The following is a 23240-nucleotide window of genomic DNA, read 5'->3' as shown; positions in this document are numbered from 1 at the left end:
TTTGAAGTCGGGCCGGCCCGAGCAGTAATAAAGCGGAGCCGTTTGCTGCGGCCCAAACTCTGAATATTCTGAGTGGCAGGGGCCTGACACGCACACACACACACACACACAAGCAGACAATGCTAACCGCATGTGGGCTGAATGCATTTGACTCAAAGCCCAAAGCCTCTGAGTGCCAATGTCAACAGGACAGCTAGACAGATGTGCTAAAGACAATGGAGGGTGGCAGAATGAATAGCCACCCCCATGCACTCCCAGCTTTGTCTGTCCTCAGGGTTCCTCGCGTACTGCACTTATCATGGACCGAGCTAAGCAAACAAGCTTTCGTCTGTCTTTTTTCTGTTCCGGCGTTGGCGTGGCTTGATAAGTTGCACCAATTAAAGTGGTTTATGAATATTTTACAGGGTTACAAATCAAACATGGACATCATACAGCCCTGCCATCACCACCACCCCCTCCCCCCGCCACCATGGAGTCATATTGTAAAGCTCGGGTCAGTTCCAGCGTTTTGGTGCTTATCAACTGCTGCTGCTGCTGCTGCTCGCGTCAGGCATGTGTAGCTAAGGAAAAGGGGGGGAAGGGGTGGGGGTAACCATGGTAACAGGCGGTAGCTAAGCAGTAGAGCGTCTACTGAGCACCTTATCCTCGGAATGATGTGAGGATGGACTGACGTGACCCTGGACCTTCACCTGTATTGGCAGTAATGAAGCTCAGAAGCCGGGTTGATGAGCACATGGGTGCAGGATTGGGCCAGAGGGCTTTTGCTGATCAAAGACCGTCTGAATGGGAGACAGCTAAATCAGGCAAGAGAAAAGCATTACTACCACCAGTCTTCAGAAGGATATTGACACTGAGAAAATGCTGTTTATGTTCAGTGACAATCTTAAGATCTGTACTCATCAATGATCTGTCCAGTGAACCCATGCATGCTATGCATAACGGAGAACACTCCACAACAATAATCCTCCTCTAGTACTGGTAAATAAGACAAGACATTATATTATTATAATAATGATGTAATAAAGTTTGGGAGACAAAAAACACACACCTTAACCCCCCTCCTCTTTCCAATCCTTCTCATGATGAATATTTGCACCGCCCCAGCTGCTCCTTCTAGTTTAACCTAAGCTGCCCAGAGCTCCATTCGAAGTTTCTGGAGTTCCCCTTCCTTGCCTCAGCCAAGTGAGCGTGGTCTGCACTTTGCAAACCGTCTATTAAGCCTCCAGCAGTTTAGCCCTGTCCATTCACTCTGTGGATATAAAAGCTGCGTTCCAAGGTGTCCCAATACTTTTGTCATCAAATATAAACTATATGAGATGTATTACGTTATAATGCATTTAAAAACTGACACCACATTAGTCAGGAAGGCACTGTTCAAAGACTTCATAACACATCTGTCTTGTATTTTCTGCCTCTCTTCACCCTTTAGGTTTCAGTGACAGCATTTTCATACCTGCCAAAAGGTCAGATGAATGTTAGAGAAATGGTGTTTAACCGATCCCCAGCGCATAATCAAAACTCAGCATTATTTCAACCTCTGTGCCACCTCTGAGGAGCTGAGACCAGTTAGAGGACACTGAGTAGTCCTGAACTCCAAGCAGAGTCAACTGTAATAGGAATAAATATTCTGTTACTGTCAACGCTTTTAGACTAGCGCACCCTCTGTGTGTTTGTGCGTCTGCTCTTGGTGTTCCTGAGCTGGCTGCACTATCGATCTGTACCCGAGGGCAGGGGGTAAAGACTTATTCTCTCATTAACGGCTCCACCTGTCTGGTGGTCGGAGAGGAAAGGTGCGCCGGCGCCCAGAGCAGCAGGGCCACACAGGCCTTTTCATTAAGCAGTGGAATATTGAGTTACAGCAAGGCTAGGGCTGACAGAGGAGAGCAGAGGAGACAAGTGAGCCAGGGGAACAGCATGAGTAAGTGCACCAGACGTAAGGACAAAGCCACAAGAACAAGAAACACAATAAAAGGAAGAGTAAAGGAAGACTCCACAGTTCTTCATCCTAATCTCTATTTGCCACCGTATCTGTATCGCACCATTGATCAGCATGGACAGTAAGCCCGATCCATTCCCCTGTACTAAAAAAAGACAAGAAAGCACAATGAGTCAGGTTCCTGAAACACACCACCAAATATGCTGCGACCTTTAGAGCAACTAGCGTCATGGTAACACGTCTACCTTGTTTTTTTACCCATTATCTCCCCAATTTGGATCGACAATTACTCAACCCATCACATGCAATGCACCCTAAACTGGCAGGGTGAAATCCAACACACCCCCTCCGACACATGCGCAGCCAGCGAGCACCTCTATTTTCTGAACTGCCATCGATTCAATGCCACCGGGCAACCAATGCGACACAATTCTAATGCATGCATTCAGCTACTGGCCAATAGAATAGGACTCTCTGGAGCAGGTAAACATAAACCTATTGGCAAGATGTTTAGTGGCAAGTGTGGGATAGAGGGGCATAAGGCATTGAGCTGTGGGGCAGTGGAACTGTGTTCTCTGGAATGATGGTTGGTGCTCCACCCAATACTTTTGGGACGAGTTGGAGATGAGGTGGGGTGGTGATCCATGTAGTGTACTTTTGATACCATGTCATTATTATGTTTGTTTACCAAAAGCTCTGACTATGAGACATGCAGTTCATTTTGACACCCAAAGAGGAAGAGCACTGGTCAATAATACTACCCAATTTTAATTGGCTGAAAGAGAGCACAAGCTGAGAACCACCACCATGAATAGGATAACCTGTACATCTTCATATGCATGAAGTGCACTGGTCCATGCCCGAAAGAATACTCACTGGAAAATAATGAATTTACTATCTAATTAGAATGATTTATTTATTTATTTATTTAAATTATTATCCAATTTTCCTCCCCAATTTTAAACAGCCAATTATCCAACCCTCTCATTAGTACTCTTCCCCCCTCATCACATGAATTGCTCCCGTCACTGGGAGACGAAGGACTGACACATGCACAACCAGACAGCGTCCTACTTTTTGAGCTGCCGCTGATGCAACGTTGCAATGTCACAGAGCAACCAACGCACTCGAAAATAAGTGCCGGGTACCCAGCTCTGTTGCATCACCTAGCAAACCCCATGTGTTAATAGTGCTCCCTCTGGCTCCGGCTGCTGATGGCAGGCAGCATGACCCGGGATTCAATCCAGCGTTCCTTGGGTCATGGAGGCAGAGCCTAACTGTTCGTTTACACTAGCATGCAAAATGATAATGGATAATGACATGGCATCAAACGTATATTATATGGATCACCACCCCATCTCATCCCCAACTCCCTAACTCGTCTACATGTACTGTATGGAGCACCACCCATCATTCTAGAGAACACAGTTACACTGCTCCACAGCTCAATCCTGGGGGGCTTTATACCCCTCTAGCTCACACCTGGTTGCATCAGCTAGCAGACACCCATGCGCCAATCGTGGTCTCTCTGATTATGATTCAAGCAAGCATGCAACAAGCGATCAGTCATTTCCTATGGCAGTACACGATTTGAAGCCAACAAGCTAACCACTAACAATTATGCAAATGAATGACGCAGCGAAGCAGAGAAACTGATAATGTAGGGTGGTCTATATATATATATATATATATATATATATACACACACACACACACACACACACATATACATACATACATACATATACATACACACACACACACATACAAATTATTATCCTTGCCTGCTTGGGTTTCCTGCAGGTACTCTGGTTTCCTCCCGCCTCCCAAAAAAAATCAATTAAGAGCATGTACTGAATGGTACCATGGATGCAACACAACATCCATGTGTGCGTACCTGCAGACCACTGTGCTACAGCATAGTGGGTATTCAATCACATTGTAATGAACAATTCAAAAGGACACAGGGGTGAATGGGATGGCCATGGAGGAGGAGGGGAACTATCAGCGAGAACGTGACTGGGTTTGAAATCAGGCACATTCACAACACACTACAAGGGCAAAAGTTTATCATGTACACCAGTCATCATAAACCCTCCGCATGGAGACCTATAGAATTCACAGAATCCAACAAAACAAGGATCAGTTCAGCCAGCTGGTCTGGTCTGACACTGACACTGGTCTTGTTTAGTTTGATCAGATCTGCAAAATATTGAAGTTTCTCAACATCTCAACATCTTCGTTGGTGGTGTGTTTGGGTTAAACTGCCGTGCAGAGCTATGCATATTTAAAGAAGAGGACAGGAATCTGATAAAGCCTACATTAATCAACATGTCGGGCACAAATCTAGTAGGGATGCACCGATCCGATATTAGGATCAGATATCGGTACCGATATTATCAAAATTAGCTGGATCGGGTATTGGATAAGTAGGCCGATCCATGGAACCGATCCTTTCACTTTTTAATTTGGTGATGTGAGACTGCACTAAATGTGCAAATAAATAAATGACAAATGGCAGTTTAGTACATCTATATCTGTGTTAATTTGTTATATTATATAAAGTAAGGATTAAGTCAATCCTGATGCCTTAGGTTTCTCCCACATGGTGAGGTGTACGGTATATTAATTCAGCAATGGTATCGGACTGGTATCAGGTATCAACCGATATGCAAACTGCAAAAGCCGGATAGTTGCATCCCTAAAAACTAGGTGCGTTAATCAGGTTTTGCTTACTGCTCTTAAGGCCTTACCAAATTAAAGAAATCAGATAAAGGTGTTTACAAGACTTCTACATCGGTCAGAGTAGTAGCCTCAGCTGGGCAAAGATATGTGTTAGTGTGCATGTAAACACACTCGAGGAGACTCAGCAGTGTGGCAAATAAGGGGAAAGGCCAAGCAGAGAGGGAGCATATGGATGTGTTGTGCATGTGAGAATATCTGTGTTTGTGTGTGTGTGTGTTGGGGGGGGGGGGGGGGGGTTGAGTGGCAGTGGTGGGGCGGATGGCGGTGGGCATGTGTGCAAACTTGCATTGGTATTCACAGGCGTAAACACAAACAAACACACACAAGCTGGAGTCAGGGAGTTGACATTGTCTGATGCAGAGCAGCCTGTGGTGCTGTGCCTGCGTCTGCTCTGAACAGTGGTAGCCTCTTTTCCTGTCCATCAAATGTGACTTTGGAGGATGCTGACCCTTTACCTGCCCTCATGCAGCAGTTCTGTACGGTAGGGCTGGGTGGTGCTGACAAAATTCACCATCAATATAATACTATGTGTCCAAAAGTTTGTAGACACCTCCTCATTCCACATTTCTCCTCAAACTGGGGGACCTAGTAAGACAGTAACAGCCTCTACTCATCCGAGAGGGCTTTACACAAGATGTCGGGACATTAGTGTAAGGGTTTGATGGCTTTCAGCCATATGGCATCTCAAGATCATTCACCAAAGGTATTGAATGGAGTCTTATTACTCTAGAGAGCACAGATCTGCTGCTCCACAGCCCAATGCCTGGGGCCTTTGTATGTCTGGGCATGGTGACATTACACACATAACAAATTAAGGTGCTTTAAATGAGTGATGCCCCAGGAGAACCACTTCTGGTTCCATTAAGAAGAATGTTTGTCATAGAGATGTGTGAGTGTGAAGAACTTAATACGTCTACATCAAGCGAAGGTTATTTAGACCTTTAAAATGTTCTTCATATTTTATCTAAGCAAAAGGGCCCTGTGTATCATTCTGTATAAGACGTTGTTTCACTGAGGCAAAGAACCGTATAACCAGGCTAAGAATTTAAGCATTTAAGCATCCAGAGAGTTCTTTAGGTTGTCACAGTTCCATACAGAGCAGCTGCCTTTAGTGAAGAACCCTTCTTAAGAGTGCACCCTGCACCACTATCACAGAGACACTAACTGCGTATAACAGGCTGACAGACTGACTCTCTCTCTCTCTCCATCTCTATGAAAAGCAGAAGCGCGTAGCCTCTTTACAGAAGCTGCCTCATGTATGGAATATTAATATTCAGCTTCTACTCCACCTCCTGATGCTCACAGAACTCCTGCCAGCTCCGGAGAATAAATCATCATTTAGGAAAAAACACAGGCTCAGTACACTCTGAGCATTCTGCCTTGAACCCAAACGCCTCTGAATTAATCACAAGTGCTCTCACAGACGTATGTCTGAGAGAGAGAGAGAGAGAGAGAGAGAGAGAGAGAGAGAGAGAGAGAGAGAGAGAGAGAGAGAGAGAGAGAGAGAGAGAGAGAGAGAGAGAGTGAGTGAGTGAGTGAGTGAGTGAGTGAGAGAGAGAGAGAGAGAGAGAGAGAGAGAGAAAGATGAAATGAAGGAAAATGAAGACAACAGTGGAAAAGAAGTTCCAACACCTGGGGTCAAGACCTGAGAGAGCAAGGGAAGGACGGAAGGAGGGAAGTAGTGTCCGAATTCGGCCTATTGTATGTTCTCCGCAGGATGATCTGTATAGAACTGTGCAGAACACTGTAGAACGCTCTGTATAGAACACAGTAGAATGCTCTGTATAGAACGATCTGTGTAGAACACTGCAAAGCGCTCTGTGTAGAACACTGTGGAACATTCTGTATAGAACACTATGAAACATTGATTAGAACACTTTAGAACAACATCCTGTATAGAACACTGTAGAACGATCTGTGTAGAACGTTGTGTCTTGAATGTTCTGTGTAGAACGCTGTAGTACGTTCTGTCAAGAACACTGTAGAACGCTCTGTGTAGAACACTGTAGAACACTGTGTAGAACGCTCTGTGTAGAACGCTCTGTGTCTAAAACACTATAGAATGTTCTGTGTAGAACACTGTAGAATGCTTTGTATAGAACAATCTGTGTAGAACACTGCAAAGCGCTCTGTGTAGAACCCTGTGGAACGTTCTGTCTAGAACACTATGAAACATTGTTTAGAACACTGTAGAACATCCTGTATAGAACACTGTAGAACGATCTGTGTAGAACGTTGTGTCTTGAACGTTCTGTGTAGAACGCTGTAGTACGTTCTGTCAAGAACACTGTAGAACACTGTAGAACGCTCTGTGCAGAACGTTGTGTCTAAAACACTGTAGAACACTGTGTAGAATGCTCTGTGTAGAACGTTGTGTCTAGAATGCTGTAGAACGCTCTGTGTAGAACACTGTAGAACGTTGTGTAGAACGCTCTGTGTAGAACGTTGTGTCTAGAATGCTATAGAACGCTCTGTGTAGAACGCTGTAGAACGTTGTGTCTTGAACACTGTAGAACACTGTGTAGAACGCTCTGTGTAGAACGTTGTGTCTAGAATGCTGTAGAGCGCTCTGTGTAGAACACTGTGTAGAACGTTGTGTCTAAAACACTGTAGAACACTGTGTAGAACGCTCTGTGTAGAACGTTGTGTCTAAAACACTGTAGAACATTCTGTTTAGAACACTGTAGAACACTGTGTAGAACACTGTGTAGAACACTGTGTAGAACATTATGTCTAAAACACTGTAGAACATTCTGTTTAGAACACTGTGTAGAACACTGTGTAGAACGCTCTGTGTAGAACGCTCTGTGTAGAACGCTGTGTCTAAAACACTGTAGAACGTTCTGTTTAGAACACTGTGTAGAACACTGTGTAGAACGCTCTGTGTAGAACGTTGTGTCTTGAACACTGTAGAACGTTCTGTTTAGAACGCTCTGTGTAGAACGTTGTGTCAAACACTGTAGAACGTCCTGTGTAGAACGATCTGTATAGTGATTAGTGAATGAGCAAACGAGTGGACCATTACAGACAGAGCTCAAGACATGGCATCATCTCCAGGAATCGGGGGGTTGTCTGAGGACAGCATGGGGCCAGGCTTCTGTTGTCGAGGTAACGGTAGCCGATGGTAACGAGGGAGCTGTGTCTGGGAGCGTGCAGGACATTGCCCTTCAAACGTTCAGGCTCTGCTCAGGCAACACACACTGAACACACCACCCTTCAAAACACACGGCTTCCAAATGCACACTAAACTGAAGCAAGCCCTGAACACGGCAAATACACTGCTACCACACCAACACAGTGCACCTGGACAACACTGTGACTTACCAATCACAGTCATTTCCCCCTGTTCTGCCATTTGGTCATGGTAATCGACTACATGCCGAAGAAGCAGCAGGCTGAAATACTCTGTTAATTATTCAGTAACTATGAAACTACCAGGCGGGTTTTGCTGTTATTAAAGTGAAGAATTGTAGGTCCATATATGAGGGCCCTGCTTGAACATTTGGGGACCTAAGAGACATTATACTTGGACAGCAGTAGTCCTCCCCAATAATATTACATTTGCAGCATTTGGTTGACGCTCTTATCCAGAGTTCCTGACATTTGAATCATTTTACACAGGTGGGCAATTGTTGCTTTAGGAGTCTTGCCCAAGGACTCGTATTGGTGTGCTTGCCTGGCCTGGGAATCGAACCCCAGTCTGCCATTGGGAGATTATCATCAATTATGAACAGATCTTGTTCATTATGAGCCATTTCTTGTCAAAGTTTGTAATTTCTAGATTATTTCTACGTTGTTTGTGTGTGATAACATATTTACAGCATGTTTCTGACCCTCTTATCCAGAGTGACTTACATTCAAGTCATGTTACACAAGGTAGTAGCAAGGGATCTTACTGGGGCAGCATGGTGGTGTTTCCTGGCTGGGGAATCGAATCACAGTCTGCCACAGGGAAGGCCATGTTGTTACCCACTAAACTACAGCAACCGACATACTGCATTTTCATTTGACCATTTTCCAACCTCACTCATCACAAAGGAGGCCGTTTTTCTTACTGTGCCTTTAAGACTGGTGCATGGAATGATGTCCATTCCATGTTTGGCTACCTTGCATTGTCCCACATTCAACAACGTAGGAGTTGCTGTAGGCTGAATAGGCAGATATATAAATCACAAAAAGTTTCGCAAGTTAGTTCCCATTCCATCCCATCTATTTTAGCTATGCTAAAAGCTAATGCTAGCTATTACCATCTCTTATCTTCATCAGCAGCTCCCTCGAAACCAAACAAGGCTACCTCAGCTGAACTGGAAACTGAAGCTAAACAAACATCAGATGGGAAAGCACAGGCTTACTGTTTTACTGGTAAGTTTTAAGAAAGGCCAACCTGTGGAAACAAGTGGAGGCAGGGCTAAACGCTAACCCAGCTACAATATCTTCATCGTGCTGAGAGGACACAATGAGAGGACAGCAACACTGTCTGGCAAACTAGAGAAAAATGGCTGTGTTTTTGTTACGGTGTTAAACTAATACAATCTGTGAGCCGTCGTTGTGACGTAACCAGCCAGTAACATCGGAACACATTAACGTATTATTTTTTTACAACCCTGTTATTTTGCTTTAGAATAAAACACTGTTTTTTCCCTTTACGGAGGGTTGGATTCAACATAACAGGGTTGTAAATATTAGCCCATTTTTTCATTTTTTCGTCATGCATTCCCAGAGTGGTTCACAGGTTCTAGACTTAATCTCCCAGAATCCACGTCACATGACTCCACGTTTGCATCCGCGTTCGCGTTCTCCGGAATACTAATGTGTTTCACCTGTTTGTAATCATGACAATACAAGTTTAGTATTTAAACTCAGGCTTTAGGTTAGGTTGTCGTGAGGCATGTTCTTCCCATTTTGGTGAAACTACTGAGCGTTCTGTCTGCACTTATATTCCAGTGTTTGACCTGTATGTTTTGGTTTTTTTTTACTTCGCCTTTGGTCTTACCCTTTGGATTATCTGCCTGTGTACTGGAATCTGGACTGTGACCCTTTTGTTAGTGTTTTGGACCATGCTTTTGCCTTTTCCCTCTTGGACTGTTCGCCTTTTTTGTTTGCATTCATCAGTCCCAACCAAAGTCACATAATTACTATTTATATATCAACAATCAATGAAATATACTCAGTAAATGCATTGTTTCACACCTTTAATAAATGCCAAGGTTAACACAATGAAACACAAACAATAAGATTAAGGATTTTACTTTTTTCAAAGCAATCTGAATCACCCAGCAAACCAAAAGAACAAACTAGCCAAGAAGCCAGCTGCTGCACCGTGTTTCCATTTCTAGGGCCATAGTTCAGTCCAAATAATTACCTACTGCATTTTCTATGACAAATTAAATCCATGAGTGTGACTGAAATTCCACTCTCAGTGCAAGCGGAAGCCCTAATTCAGTTGGAGAATAAATTTAATTTGTCCTTTCACTTTGGGGCCCAATAATGAACGTCAAGCAAGGCCAGACAGTGGAACCAGTGTGTCTGAGCTGACAATGGAAATGTGGCTAATGTGACCACAGTGCCTTAAACCCATGAAGAATCAGACCTTGGAGAATAGAAGAAGCCAAATAAAATGCACACTGACCAAAAGGGCGCTCGAGTACAATCTGAGGGTAAAAGGGCAAGGGCTCAATTCCCCCTGGTCTCAATCTGTGCCTAAAGCTTCTCACTTAGCAGACATTGGCACTCACTCAAAATCAGCGTCTGTGCACCTGTATGGCCGTTCACCTGAGCAATGCCGCCCCAAAGCAGGTGAAAGGCGAGAGAGCTCTTAGGCAAGCCTACAGAATCTACTCAGCCCTGAACTGACACACACTGATTCAAGCTCCATATCTCTAATCCTCATCGTCCATCATTCCTCTGTTCCAGTGCACTCTCCCTCTCTGTCACTATATCCAGTTTTCTGGATAATCTGTCCATGTCTCCAGCTTGATTTATCTGTTTATTCACTTTTCAGAATGGCCATTATTTGTGCAATAAATCCAAAGACTGTTATTGTACCAGCAAGCTGTATGACATACATAAATTACAGACTGTAATGGCACAATCCATCAGGAGCAGGTGGTGATAAGAGAAAGAGAGAAGTGGGGTTGAGGTATAAGACAAATGTAAGACAGAAAGGAAGTGGTAAGCAATGACTGAAGCTGCAATAAGTACAATACCACAATATAAGCTAAGAGCATATTACAGGAAGTCCTACATGATTGGTTATGTGCTGATGCACGCTAAGTTCTTACTGTGGTCTTTAAAAGACATGGTGTCCACAGATTAATCCAGACATAGCGCTGGAGCTAATAAGCTAATGTAGCTACCAAGTACATAGAAGTTTATAGCAGAGATTTTATAAATGAAGAGACCGACCACTGGTTGACATATGAATGGGAGTTCTTGTAACGCTCAACATGGTGCCTGTTTACGGGTAAAGTCCCACCCCGTTAATGCTGCCAGCAGAGAAAGCCGACATGCTGGTGGGGAAAGCACACCACAATATGGAGAAGCCGAAAAAAATCGTGTTTTTTGTGCATTGTTGAGCCGAACGCCACAAACTGTTCATGAGATTTTTGTCAGATTTTATCAGTGATTAATAATATGCTTTTGATAGTAATCAGACCTTCAGTTTCCAGTATTTTGGTCTCTCCCCATTCATAGAGATACGAGCCTGGTCTTGTGTGACTGGAAATAACTGCCCAGTGGCCACAGAGTGAACAGACTTGTCAATAAGGTCTTATTATATGCATCAGTATATACGTTTAGCTGCCAGTTTACTTTCAGGATTGGTTTTTCAGATCATCAAACTGCCCTGTAAATCAGTCAAGAAATGTTTGGTGTCCAATTTATTTTCCTGTAGTGTAGTGCTGGAGCTACAAGGCCAATGTAGCTCACAAACTCACAAAATCAATAGTCAACCAAAATAAATACATTTCAACTCATAATTCACATGTTATATTCATGATTGCTGGTGTTTCTATTTAGAGTATATAGAATAATTAAAATAAATTACGAACTAAATATTTATAGATCTATTTAAATTAGAAACAGCAGAAATGGCTAGTGTAATTCATGCAGTTCAGGCCTGTGTGGCCTTGCTTGGTTACACAGTAATATTTTATAGTTATAAATCTTATTTGCAATTCTTCACACCCTGGAAGTATATATTAAAAAGAATATTGAGTGACTTGTTTGCTAGCAAGGACCAGTAGCCTTAGAGTCTGGTAGCCTTGTTAGCCTCGTTAGCATCAAGGGGAGAACAATTTCAACACCAATCATGTTTCAGCTGATTGGTTACATCCAAGTTAAGCTTGGGGCAAAATTGTGCAAATTAATTATCTCCCAAATCACGTCTTTAATGTGTGATGATTTTGATGAATTAGCATGTAGTTTATATAACTAAAGCTAATTAGTGATATGGAAGCTTCAGTTAATTCTTCTTGTTAGCTACAGTAGTCTCGTAGTCCCAGTGTATAAACTACACACCAAACTTAAGACAAACATGGATCAAATAAGCTTTGGCGGTACAGGCAAAAGTGTAGAAATGTGATTTGTCTTTAATAGAAGACAATGGCATTTTAATGGAAGTCAATGTGGAATAATTTTGGAGCATTTCTATTGGTCCATTCATCATGGAATTTTGTACACAGTGTAAAAGACAACAACTAGATTAATACCATTAATACCAAAAAGAGAGCAAAACTCTCTTCAAAATGCTAGCTTTGCAGCACAAAGTAATTTTAATTATATTTTTAATTATATTTATAATTTTCATACAACTTAACATGAGGCATTTATTTACATCGGGTATGTTCTTATAATATACGATATTTGACAAAAAGAGCTACCTATACAAAGCTTTATGGTTCACTATACATCCTATAATGAACCCCGTAGCTTCTATATAGCTCTTAGAACCTCTTAGCTTTTGTGGTTTCCTAAAAAGTCTAAAAAAATGAATGTAAACAAGCACACACACACACACACACACACACACACACACACACACACACAGCTGTTTTGAGCCAGTGATCCAGACAGAGACAGGAGCCCAGTGTAGTTAGTGCTCCTGAGGTAAGCAGGGTAAGAACAGCCCTCTGGATGGACTCCTAAAGTGCCCTGCTGTCTTAAACAGAATTAAAACAGTGAACCATGAATCTCCCTCAACTTCTGCCACTTAAAGCCCTGTGAGCGAGTGAGTGTGGGATCAGGTCAACTGAGCCTGAGACAACACACGCTTTATGATCTAGTGCCCCCCCCACACACACACACACACTATGCAGTACTACTTCAGAATGTGGGAAAAAGACGTCAGTGAACCTTTAAAAATAACAATGTACACTCCTCAGCCCTACACTTATTATTCAGCCATTGACCTTACAACATATTCTTCAGTGACTACTATGAAACTAATGTGTAATTGTGGGCAGTTAGAAGGAACTGAAGCATATGCATAAGGGCTGTAGCACTATTGCGAGAGCCAAAGAGCTCTCCGAGGCCTTCAGAAAGAAGCTTGTAGATGCAGATGTACATTTTAGAATAATTAGAAATCAGCTGTTCCACTGTCCACTAAACATTTTTTTTACTGCCAGCATGGCCAGGTCAGGCTGCCCTAGCAAGTTCGGTTGATGAGCAGTGCGCAAACTGCGTAAAGAAGTCTCCAACAATCCTACAATGCCATCAGGGGATCTACAGATAGCTCTTGGCAAGTTTGCTTGTCCTGGGATGTGTACAAGAAGGTGCACAAGTATTGAAGAACTTCAAATGACCTAATCTAGGGATGTTCCATCAAGGTCTATCAAGGCATATTTTAATGGATCAGGTATCAGCTCTTTTAATCTCAATCCAGTTCCAAGTCTTAAGAGTGTTCAGATCACCATTAACAGTCATTATTGCCCAGCCGGCAGCAGTGTGGGCACTCTCAGATATAATAAAATAAGCTGAGCTGAGAGTCTTCAGTGTAACATGAAAACAGACCATAATATCGGAACCTTTATAAAACTATCACTGCCCTGTTTTACCAGCGGGAGAACCACACGCCTTCCTAGGTTTTAAAACAGCACTGAAGAGCGCATTCAGAACTGAAGAGTTGTACCACTACACACACACACACACACACACACACACACACACACACACACACACACACACACACACACACAGAAGGTGATTAGACTGCAGTGTTGTAAAGGAGCTGGGAGCTGATTGGTTAGGGAGCAGAGTCAGGCTGGATAGGATATTAAACACACTGTAAAACAGTAATTTTAAGAAAAGTCTCGACTAAACTAAATCAATCAGTTCAGAATGTCTGATTATAGAAACTAAAAATAAAGGGATTTTAATAAACATATTAATCAGCAGCTCCTCTTACCTAAACTTTGTGACTGTTTTATTTATACAAACACAGATCGGATCAGAATTAGCTGATACTCCGGACTCTGATTCAATCGGGGGGCACAATAACCTGATTGGGACACCCCTACTAATAATCTTTAAAGGTCACTAATATGCTTTTGAAACTTGGTGGAAATTTAAGCAAATAAATATAGCGATGCAAGTAAAAGTTAAAGATATAATTGCTGTCATTTCGTGCTAGTGATTTATTCTGCACCAGTTGAACACACCAGTTGCACATCATTGTGTGGGTATGGGACAATATGTGTACTTATTAACTATATAAAAAAAACTTCAGAGTGTTTCTTTGCTTCTCCCAAAAGGTTTCCAAAGAGGTTATAGAGGTTTTGTAGAAACAGCGAAGACTTAAAAGATCTGCCACTCATTCTCCCAAAAAAGGCCAAACAACACCATGCAATCATCTATTGGAGACTGTGTGATGTGTTTTCTCAAAGAAGCCTACGATATTCCTTATTCTATTGAAGCCTCCACCTCCCACTCCACCTTGAGTGACAAACACGGCTGCCAGAGGGCAATGTTTACTGGAATACAGATAGGAAGCCCACCAGCACACGGTGTAACAAGCAGTTCTGCAGAAATAAGGCCGATCCTGCACTTTCCCAAACACTCCAAACACATAGGCAAACAAATTAACAAACACACACACACACCACACACACATATGCATATAGCCATCCATCTCTAGTATACTTTCACTCCATCCGCAGGCTGTGGACTCACCCAGTGAGGACGACCACGAAGTCCATTACGTTCCAGCCGTTGCGGAGGTAGGAGCCTTTGTGAAAGACAAAGCCCAGGGCGATGATCTTAATGCCGGCCTCAAAACAGAATATTCCGATAAAGTAGGGCTCTGTGTCGTCCTGCCAAGAGAAAGAGGGAGTGAAAGGGGGCTGAGGTCTTTTTTGTTCGAGGGAAAAGAGAGAAATTAATGAAGCATGGAAGAAGAAACGGAGAGACGGAGAACAAAAAGGGGGCGAAAGAGAGACGCTCCTTTTCACTTTGCCTGTGTTGAGGAACACTCAGTTTATGATAAGAGGAGAGGGAAGAAATAAGGGGTTAAACCCATATGGACATTTACATTTTATATGCAGACGAATCATCATTCAGGTACACAGCAGTTACCCAGTCAATCAAGGGGTCATGTACACAGTCTATCGTCACTGCATGCAAAAACCTTGGATCTCTATTTTTTGCTGTTTTTTATTTCTCAGTTATTCTTTACATTGTGTCGACGACATTTCATGATGAATGGACCAATAGAAATGCTTAAAAATGACCTGGAATTGATTTGCTTTACATTGACGCCCATTGAAAGTTAAGAAGGTTGCCATTCTACAGGGTTTTCAGACAGTGACAATATTAGATTAAAGAATAATATCAGATTAAAGAATAAAACACACCTGGATTTTGGCTCATAATTGGGTAAGTATACTGTATATTCTGGTAACTTTACTACATCTGTGTATGACCAGACAGATAAGAGCTCCTTACTTCACTAAAACAACTAAATCGTGATAAATGTATATTTACGGCATTTGACTTACGCTCTGATCCAGAGATCATGTTACACAGGTAGGTAAATGTAGTATTAGAAGCCTTGCCCATGGACTCTTACTAATGTAGCAAAGACCCGAACCCTAGTCTACCTGGAGCAATGTGTGTACACTACACTGCATTTTATAAAACCAGGAAATGCAGACACTCCCAAAGTCAAAAATGAGTAGGCTCACTTTTACACCATATGCTTCTTCAGTGTGTTTACTGGCGGACAGCAAAGCTATGGTCTAGCTGTGCGTTTTGCATTTGGTAAGAAATGAGAAATCAGATTTCTGCCTGACTCATTTAGGCCTGAAGGCCATGTAGACCATTTTCAGACTTCTTAAGTGCCTGAAAACAAACAAATTAGTGCTGAAATCAGATTCTCATTCATACTCAGTGAAAGCATGAAGATGCTGGAAATGTGTATAAACGCTGTACATCATTTCTACATTAATAAAATCCATCAAATGGCTGATATAGGTTGAACCGTAGGTAGAACACAGAGGAAAGAACACCAGGCTGTGCTAATAATAGTTCTTGGTTTGCCACATTTGCCTGCCTCTGTAAAACAATCCAACATTTGAATCGAGTCAACACGATGCTTTTGAACAGGCCGACAACCAGCAAGTTAAGATGAAACTGAACAAATCCAGCAGAGAAAATCAAAGGTCAAAGCTCTTCAGCTTCAGCTTTACAGGTAAAACTCAATCTGGAACAACACAAAATGAAATATTTTGGAGGAGAAATTAACTTTCGAACTTGTTGAATCTAAGGGAAGGCTGTACAGTAGAGGAAATCGCTTTGCCAGCACTGCTCAGAGCATGCGGCACACTGCTTTTGAAATCACACCCATTAATATTGCCAATGCCCCAGGGCACCTACAGCGCTCACACCAATCTGACCTCCCTCCCTCTCCTCCTGAACACATCAGCGTCCTTTCAGGAAGCATTTCATGTTTCCTTACAAACCTGCACTTAAACAGACGTCTAACATATTTAACAGTGGAAAGTCTACCTGTTCATCTAAACCTGATATAGGTAGATCTGGGACAGTGATGGTATGCTGTAATGGGGAAGTTACTACTTAAGTAATCATAGAGATTTGATACAAACTATTAAGCCCTCTGGCCATGACTTCCAGCTTGCATAACACTCTATATTCTATATACACACTTAATATTGTTTAGAGCCATATGAACCAGCCTTGAATCTTAAAAATCTGAGAGTACACATTCCCTTATAAATATTTTTAGTAATTAACCCCTTAAAGAACCTGGTCTGCCAGCATGCCGAAAGTGTTATTACAAACTTCAAATACAGAAGAATAGCCCCACCAATTTGTACAGAATTACCTGTAGTTACTGAGTAATACGCCTTAGTGTGTAATAGGCCTTTCTGCGTTAAGAGGTTAAAGATTATTTTGACATATAGATAGATATTAGGGGTTGAATCTGACTTGATTGTGTTCCTTAACCCGATCAGATTTATATAATAAAATACTCATTTTTTTGCCATTATTCACTTTATTACATAATATAAATCTGGCAGCTGTTTTTTTTTTTACATTATGTCGTAATTTCATGATTATTGCGTGAATAGAAATTATGTTATGGATTACATTATTTTTCAGTCTGCACTCTGTAACAGGGTTGAATCAGCACTGCTAGCTTTCCTGTTTGTTTTAATGCGAAATAATGTGGAAAATGTGACGGGGTGGTTTTCCTTTAAGAGTCAATAGTCCACACTTTTGACAGGATTCATCTGCTTGCTTTGAATGAGCCACAGACATATTTTAACCACATGTAAGAAGAGTTTACATGTTCACATGATGATGAAGGATCCCTCTGAAGGAAAACGGCTACCCAGCAGGATGTTTCTATGCGTTATCTGCAGGCATTTGCTGAAATACCCGCATTAGTAGAAGAATTGGGCTCAAACAGGATCAGAAAAGGCTGGCCAGATACATATTGGGTATGCTGAAGATAAAAATCAGCAGTAACTGCTATTACAAACGCAGCTAAATGTAATCCCATTTCGAAATAATCTAATATTGAAAGTAATTAAACACATTTATCAAGCAGGTTCCAAGGGACATTCCTAAAAATTCCCCTCCTAAACGATTTCCGTAAAAGTCTGCGAGAGCAGAAATGAACTCGATCCATCGAAGCCTGAACAAAAGCCTTGCATAATGACTGATTACTGAGCATAAGGGGCCGTGGGTGTAGAAGAGAGGATTATAAGAACGATAGTGTGGATTGTATGCCACTATCTATTATGTATAGAGCAAAAGTGATGGTTAATTATAAATATTTCAGAGCCTGTAGAGTTGTGTGTGTGTGTGTGTGTGTGTGTGTGTGTGTGTGTGTGTAGAGAGAGAGAGAAATTTAGCAGGGGATTAAACTGTAATTTTACTGACAGGTAGAAACACTCAGTTTCAGTGCCAAATGCATCACAGTGCTTGACAATGTAGAAATAGTACAGTAACACCAACGCAATGCTAAGCACCTTTTGTTTGCTTGTCGGCATGTGGAGTTGCCGCTGGCGGGACACAGTGGTGTGGCTAATTGGGGACAGGAGCAGGTGGCTGTTTTTTCTTTATTTAAAAAAAAGGATGTCATTGACCTTATCTGAGCTACAAGACTCTCTCCATGCCTCATAGAAGCCCTGCTCTGGAACCAGAACAACAGCTTGAGATAATGATGAGCAATAGGGATAAAATATTACATCACTATGCTGGAACACAATACTTTGTGTCAATTCATAGCAACTGTGGCATGTTGGGTAGGTTTTAGAGAACACCAGGAAAATCCTAAAGACAACTGGTGTAGCGTGGGGGACGACACGGCTATCCTCCATGGGGAAGACAAAAACACCATGCAGTACCAATGAGACTCCATGGGCAAAACAACATTCACCAACTGAAACTTAAGCTTTGAATAGAAGCATCTGCCAAAGGTCATGAATGTAAATCTCATTTGACTGAATGAACTGAGGTTGTAATTTAGGTTTAATACATCAGGTTGAGTTTCCAGAGTAAAAGGCTACACTAAAGAGCTGGACTTTATTGATGCTACTCCAACAAATTATGGATCTGCCATCAATTAGCTTGAGTACATTAAACAAACAGTGTGATTACTCACGCAGATCTATAAACATTTATAATTTATGACTATTTTTTTAGCGTAACCATATTATATTTATTATATGATATATTATTTGGCTCAAACATCCAGTTGGGAATGGAAGTGCTGTTCCTTGCTGTTGTTAGCAAGGTCATAAAGTGTGCTAACTTGTTAAATTATCGCTTTATGGCCCATGAAATGTGTCTGAGACTGTCTCTAGGTCAATAATAACCCTTTTTAAGGTTCATCACTAGTTGTCAATAACAGCTAACACTTAAACACCTAACTGGGTACAATATACCACCACTGTCATGCAAAAACAAAAACGTAAATCCATAGAGGGGCAACTTTACAGGAGAAGGTAAGAATGGTCTTAACTTTCAGTGGAAGTCAAAGTAAAAATATTTGATTCCAATTTTGGAGCAATTTCATGGTCCACCATGTACTTGTAAATATATTAATGTAAAAAAATAGTCAGTTTCACAATAAATCAAAAAGTAAAAAAAAATGCCATATGACCATAGAAATGACCATACAAACTTGGAACACATCTGGCATTAACTACTGACCCACATGACACTTGGTACTATGGCCCAGAAGTTGGCAAGATTCGCTTTGCCAGACATTTTAAACTACTAAACTAGTGGTTTAGTGATGGGTCAGTTCTGACAGTGTGGGTTAAAAGGTGGATGAGATGCTGCCCAGCTGTATGACAGCTGTAGTATCAAGTAGTGCACAGTAATTGTAATAGTTTTTATTATCATATATTTATATATTTCTATTATTATTTTCATTTAAATTGTTATGCTAAATGTTACTGTTTATGTACATATGAAAAAACATTCAGCAGATGTAAATCAAAAGGGATAAAAAATATGAATGGGTTCAGAATAAGGCTGTACACTGGTTTTAGGTATACCATGGTATGAAAAAGGACAGTTATCACCATTATATGGTGTGTATTTGCTAAACTACTGGTATTGGGGAAAAAAGTTCAAACGAATTCAAAATGCAAAAGAATCCCATTCATTTCTTACCATTTTCAGAGTTTTAAAAACCAATAAATATATATAAATTGGAAATAAAATATTTCAAAAGACCTCACATGCAGCTTTCTTATTTATGTTTTTGTTATTATATTTTTATTCATGATTATTAATAGCATTATTATTATTATTAATCATCATCTTTAATACTATTATTATTATTATTATACACTGGCCCTTAAAGGAAAAAAACAGGGTTTTTGTGGTCAAATAAACATAACCAGAAGAAGAAAAACAAGGGGAAGAATTGGGAAATAATGTATACTGTGATTTTGTAAAATTGCTGTATTTTCTGTGACAGTTCATATCATATCTTGAAAATATCAACCCCAACCGTGGCAACCCCTAGTTCTGCATCTGGCTCACAAAACTGCATCTGTTGCCATCAGAGAGGTTTTGCAAGATTAAATAAACTAGAAGTCATTTGACAAGCCTATGAAGAGTCTCCTCTTTTCTTTCTTGCAGGTTTAAGGTTCCTCTGTTGACAGATACAAACAGCAGTACAGTTCAATTCATTTCATTTTTTTTATTCTGTCCATATTTCATGCAAAGCTTTACTCTTTTGTACGGGGCGAAGGAACAAATACTATGTTATGTTGTCATGGACAGGCTCTCCATAATCAGTCTAAATCTTCTAAGTCTTCTTCATGTTTTCTAGGGATGCTGATAAAAGCTATACACAAGAATTGACATAATTTACTGTGATAATGATATCGTCCTTTTGCCCACCCCCTGTATTACAGCCTGTGTGCTGAAGCTCATAAAGAGGATGTTACTGCCTTATTGCAGTCAGCCAGGAGTCTGCTTTGATTGCTCTACAGCAGGCCTCTAAGGACCTGTGTTTTATGACTGTGACTGGGCAAACACAGTTCAGTTGGTGGTTCAAACAGAGCATGATAGCACAGGAGAGCAATCAAAGGCTTCTCTGTGTGGGGTAGGGTTGGGTCACCCAGAGAGCATGTATTCACATTTAAAGTCAATAGCTCCCAGCAGGCTAAGCCTTAATGAGGCACAGATGTGGTTCCTGTGTGGACAGCAGGGGTGGGTGCCAAGATTTAGCCCAGGGAAGGAGCTTGGAGAGGTGGATAGGAGAAGCAGGTTCAGCTCTAATAGGCTCCCTGGTCAACCAGCAAACGCCAGTGCATGACCAAATGATCAGTGTGCTAGAGCAGTGACGTTGGTTATTCGGGTGGAGAACATCTATGCTTCTTTTTTGGCTCTCTCTGAAATCTTCGTTATTGCCTTGCTTTATCTTTGATCCACTCTAAAAAAAATAAAGCCTGAAAGGGTTTTTTAATGATGTCATGGAAGAACCTATGTTTACCAGAACCAATCAATGGGTCGTTTATGTAAATGTAAAGATTCTATACTAGCATTAAATAAGGTTTGTGTTTCCTTCTGTGGGGCACACTCTTAAAAAAAAAAAGGCGCTAGAAATGGTTCTTCGACAATGCAATAAAAGAACCACTTTGGGTTCCATTAAGAACCATGTTTGTAATAGAGATGTGTAAAGATTGAGAAAGAGTGAGTAAAGAACCGTTAACAAGTCTTAAGAACCTTCACTGGATGTAGAAGATCTTTACCAATTCAAGGTTCTTTACATTAATGCACTCTCTGTTACAAACATGGTTCTTTATAGAACCAAAAGCAGTTCTGCGACGGTGTCACTCAAAGAACCCTTTGAAGCATCTTTCTTTTTAAGAGTTTAGTAAAATGCTTAAGCAGTTTGAGCAAGAAAGCCTCGTCTCAGACAATCATTTAAAGTGAAGTGATTCAATTATATATACACTATATGGACAAAAGTATTGGGACATCTGCTCATTTATTGTTTCTTCTAAAATCCTGTTCATCCTGCTTCTGTTGGAGTAACTGTATCAAATGTCCAGGAAAAGATTTCTACTAATTACTAAGAACTGCTGTGAGGATTTACATTTACATTTTACATTTACATTTATGGTATTTAGCTGACGCCCTTATCCAGAGCGACTTACAAGGTTACTCGTATTACAGAGGTGGTATTACGTAGTATTAAGAGTTTTGCCCAAGGCATCTTATTGGTGTAGCGCAGCATAGTCACCGAGACCGGGAATCAAACCCCAGTCTCCCACAGGGTGTTGTGGTAGCTCCGTGGCAGGTAGTGGTGTTATCCGTTGCGCCACACCAACCACATGGATGGATTTGGTTGCATTCAGTGACAAGGGCGTCAGTGAGGTCAAGGTGTTGGATGATCATCACCCTACCGAATTCCCAACTCCACAACTCATGCCAGAAGTACTGGATGGGGTAACATCACTACACTGCTCCACAGCTCAATGCTGAGGGTCTTTAGGTTGGGTGTCAATAGGTTCATGTTTTTTCTCCTGGCGATGCTTCTTTACAGGGGCTGGACAAGCTGTGTGTGTGCATTTGCAGAGGGTGTCACAAACATTTAGTGTAGAAATATAGTGTAACTCATTATAAAGCTCAGCGAATTTTAAAGAATGAATTGAACTGCTAACTGACTGATGGATTTCAATATCAGTATCGGAAAAGAAAAAGAGGTATTTTGTCTCACAGCACCAAACAGCAGGCCCCTTATTTACATATTTAAGTAAGTAATTATGTGTCAATACCTGAATATGCTCAAAGTAATGAGGGAAATCAAAGGGGGGTGAGGGAGGGGAGGGGGTATAGGTATACGGGGGAGGGGGGTGAATATGAATGGAGAGTAAGAATGAAAGAAAAGCTGAAAGACAGTGAATAAAAGGAAAGAAACGGACTTACCAGGCGTTCTGACATGGGCGTCTTGTCACCAACGGGGAGGTGCTGCTCAAGTGCCAGGACAATGCAGTTGGCAATGATGGTGGCAAGGATCATGTATTCAAATGGAGTGTGCAGGTCAAGGAAAAGTACAGACAAGTGCAGACATTTCACAGACAATCAAACAGATCCAGACGAAAGTAAAGTTGTACAAAATCTCTATTATAAATAAATACCAGACTTTTACTGGAGTGTGTAAGGAACACAGGGTCTGAATAAAAGGCATGGGCAGATTTTAGCAACATTATTAATGGATAAGAATTCAGAACAAGCTGTACAAGCCCTCACAAAGCCTCAACTCTTCACTCTTCAAAATGAAGTACCTCAGAAATGCTCTTTAGGACGGTTCTCAAATGGTTCTTTGCTTAATGCCACAAAAGAACCCTTCGTTTGTAAAACAGGTGTGTCATTTTTTACAAGTGAAAGATTCTTTAAGCCTTTAAATGGTTTTTCACAGTCATACATCTCTATTACAAGCATGTTGTTTACGGAATAAAAAAGTGGTGCTTTTATGGCATCACTCAGAGAACCATTTGTAGGATCCTTACTTTTAAGAGAGGACCAAAGAAACCAAATGAACCTTTCAGTGAGTGTAAAGACTCTTTTT

The 23240-nt window shown here is 41.3% G+C and overlaps 1 protein-coding gene across 16 annotated transcripts in view; it reads right to left on the bottom strand.

The window, feature by feature from the left end:
• The window catches only part of cacna1bb (calcium channel, voltage-dependent, N type, alpha 1B subunit, b), a 183842-nt gene that overhangs the window by 154605 nt on the left and 5997 nt on the right, over positions 1-23240 (bottom strand). For all 16 annotated transcript variants that reach the window (XM_072661537.1, XM_072661536.1, XM_072661542.1 and 13 more), the window contains 2 exons: positions 22598-22704; positions 14849-14988 (listed from right to left, as the gene is read on the bottom strand). In XM_072661537.1, the coding sequence (XP_072517638.1) occupies positions 14849-14988; positions 22598-22704 (247 nt within the window). The remainder of the gene's footprint in view (positions 1-14848; positions 14989-22597; positions 22705-23240) is intronic.

This window comes from Salminus brasiliensis, chromosome 18 (assembly GCF_030463535.1).
Source record: "Salminus brasiliensis chromosome 18, fSalBra1.hap2, whole genome shotgun sequence".
NCBI classification, from domain to species: domain Eukaryota; kingdom Metazoa; phylum Chordata; class Actinopteri; order Characiformes; family Bryconidae; genus Salminus; species Salminus brasiliensis.
This window is presented reverse-complemented; position numbering and strand designations above follow the sequence as displayed.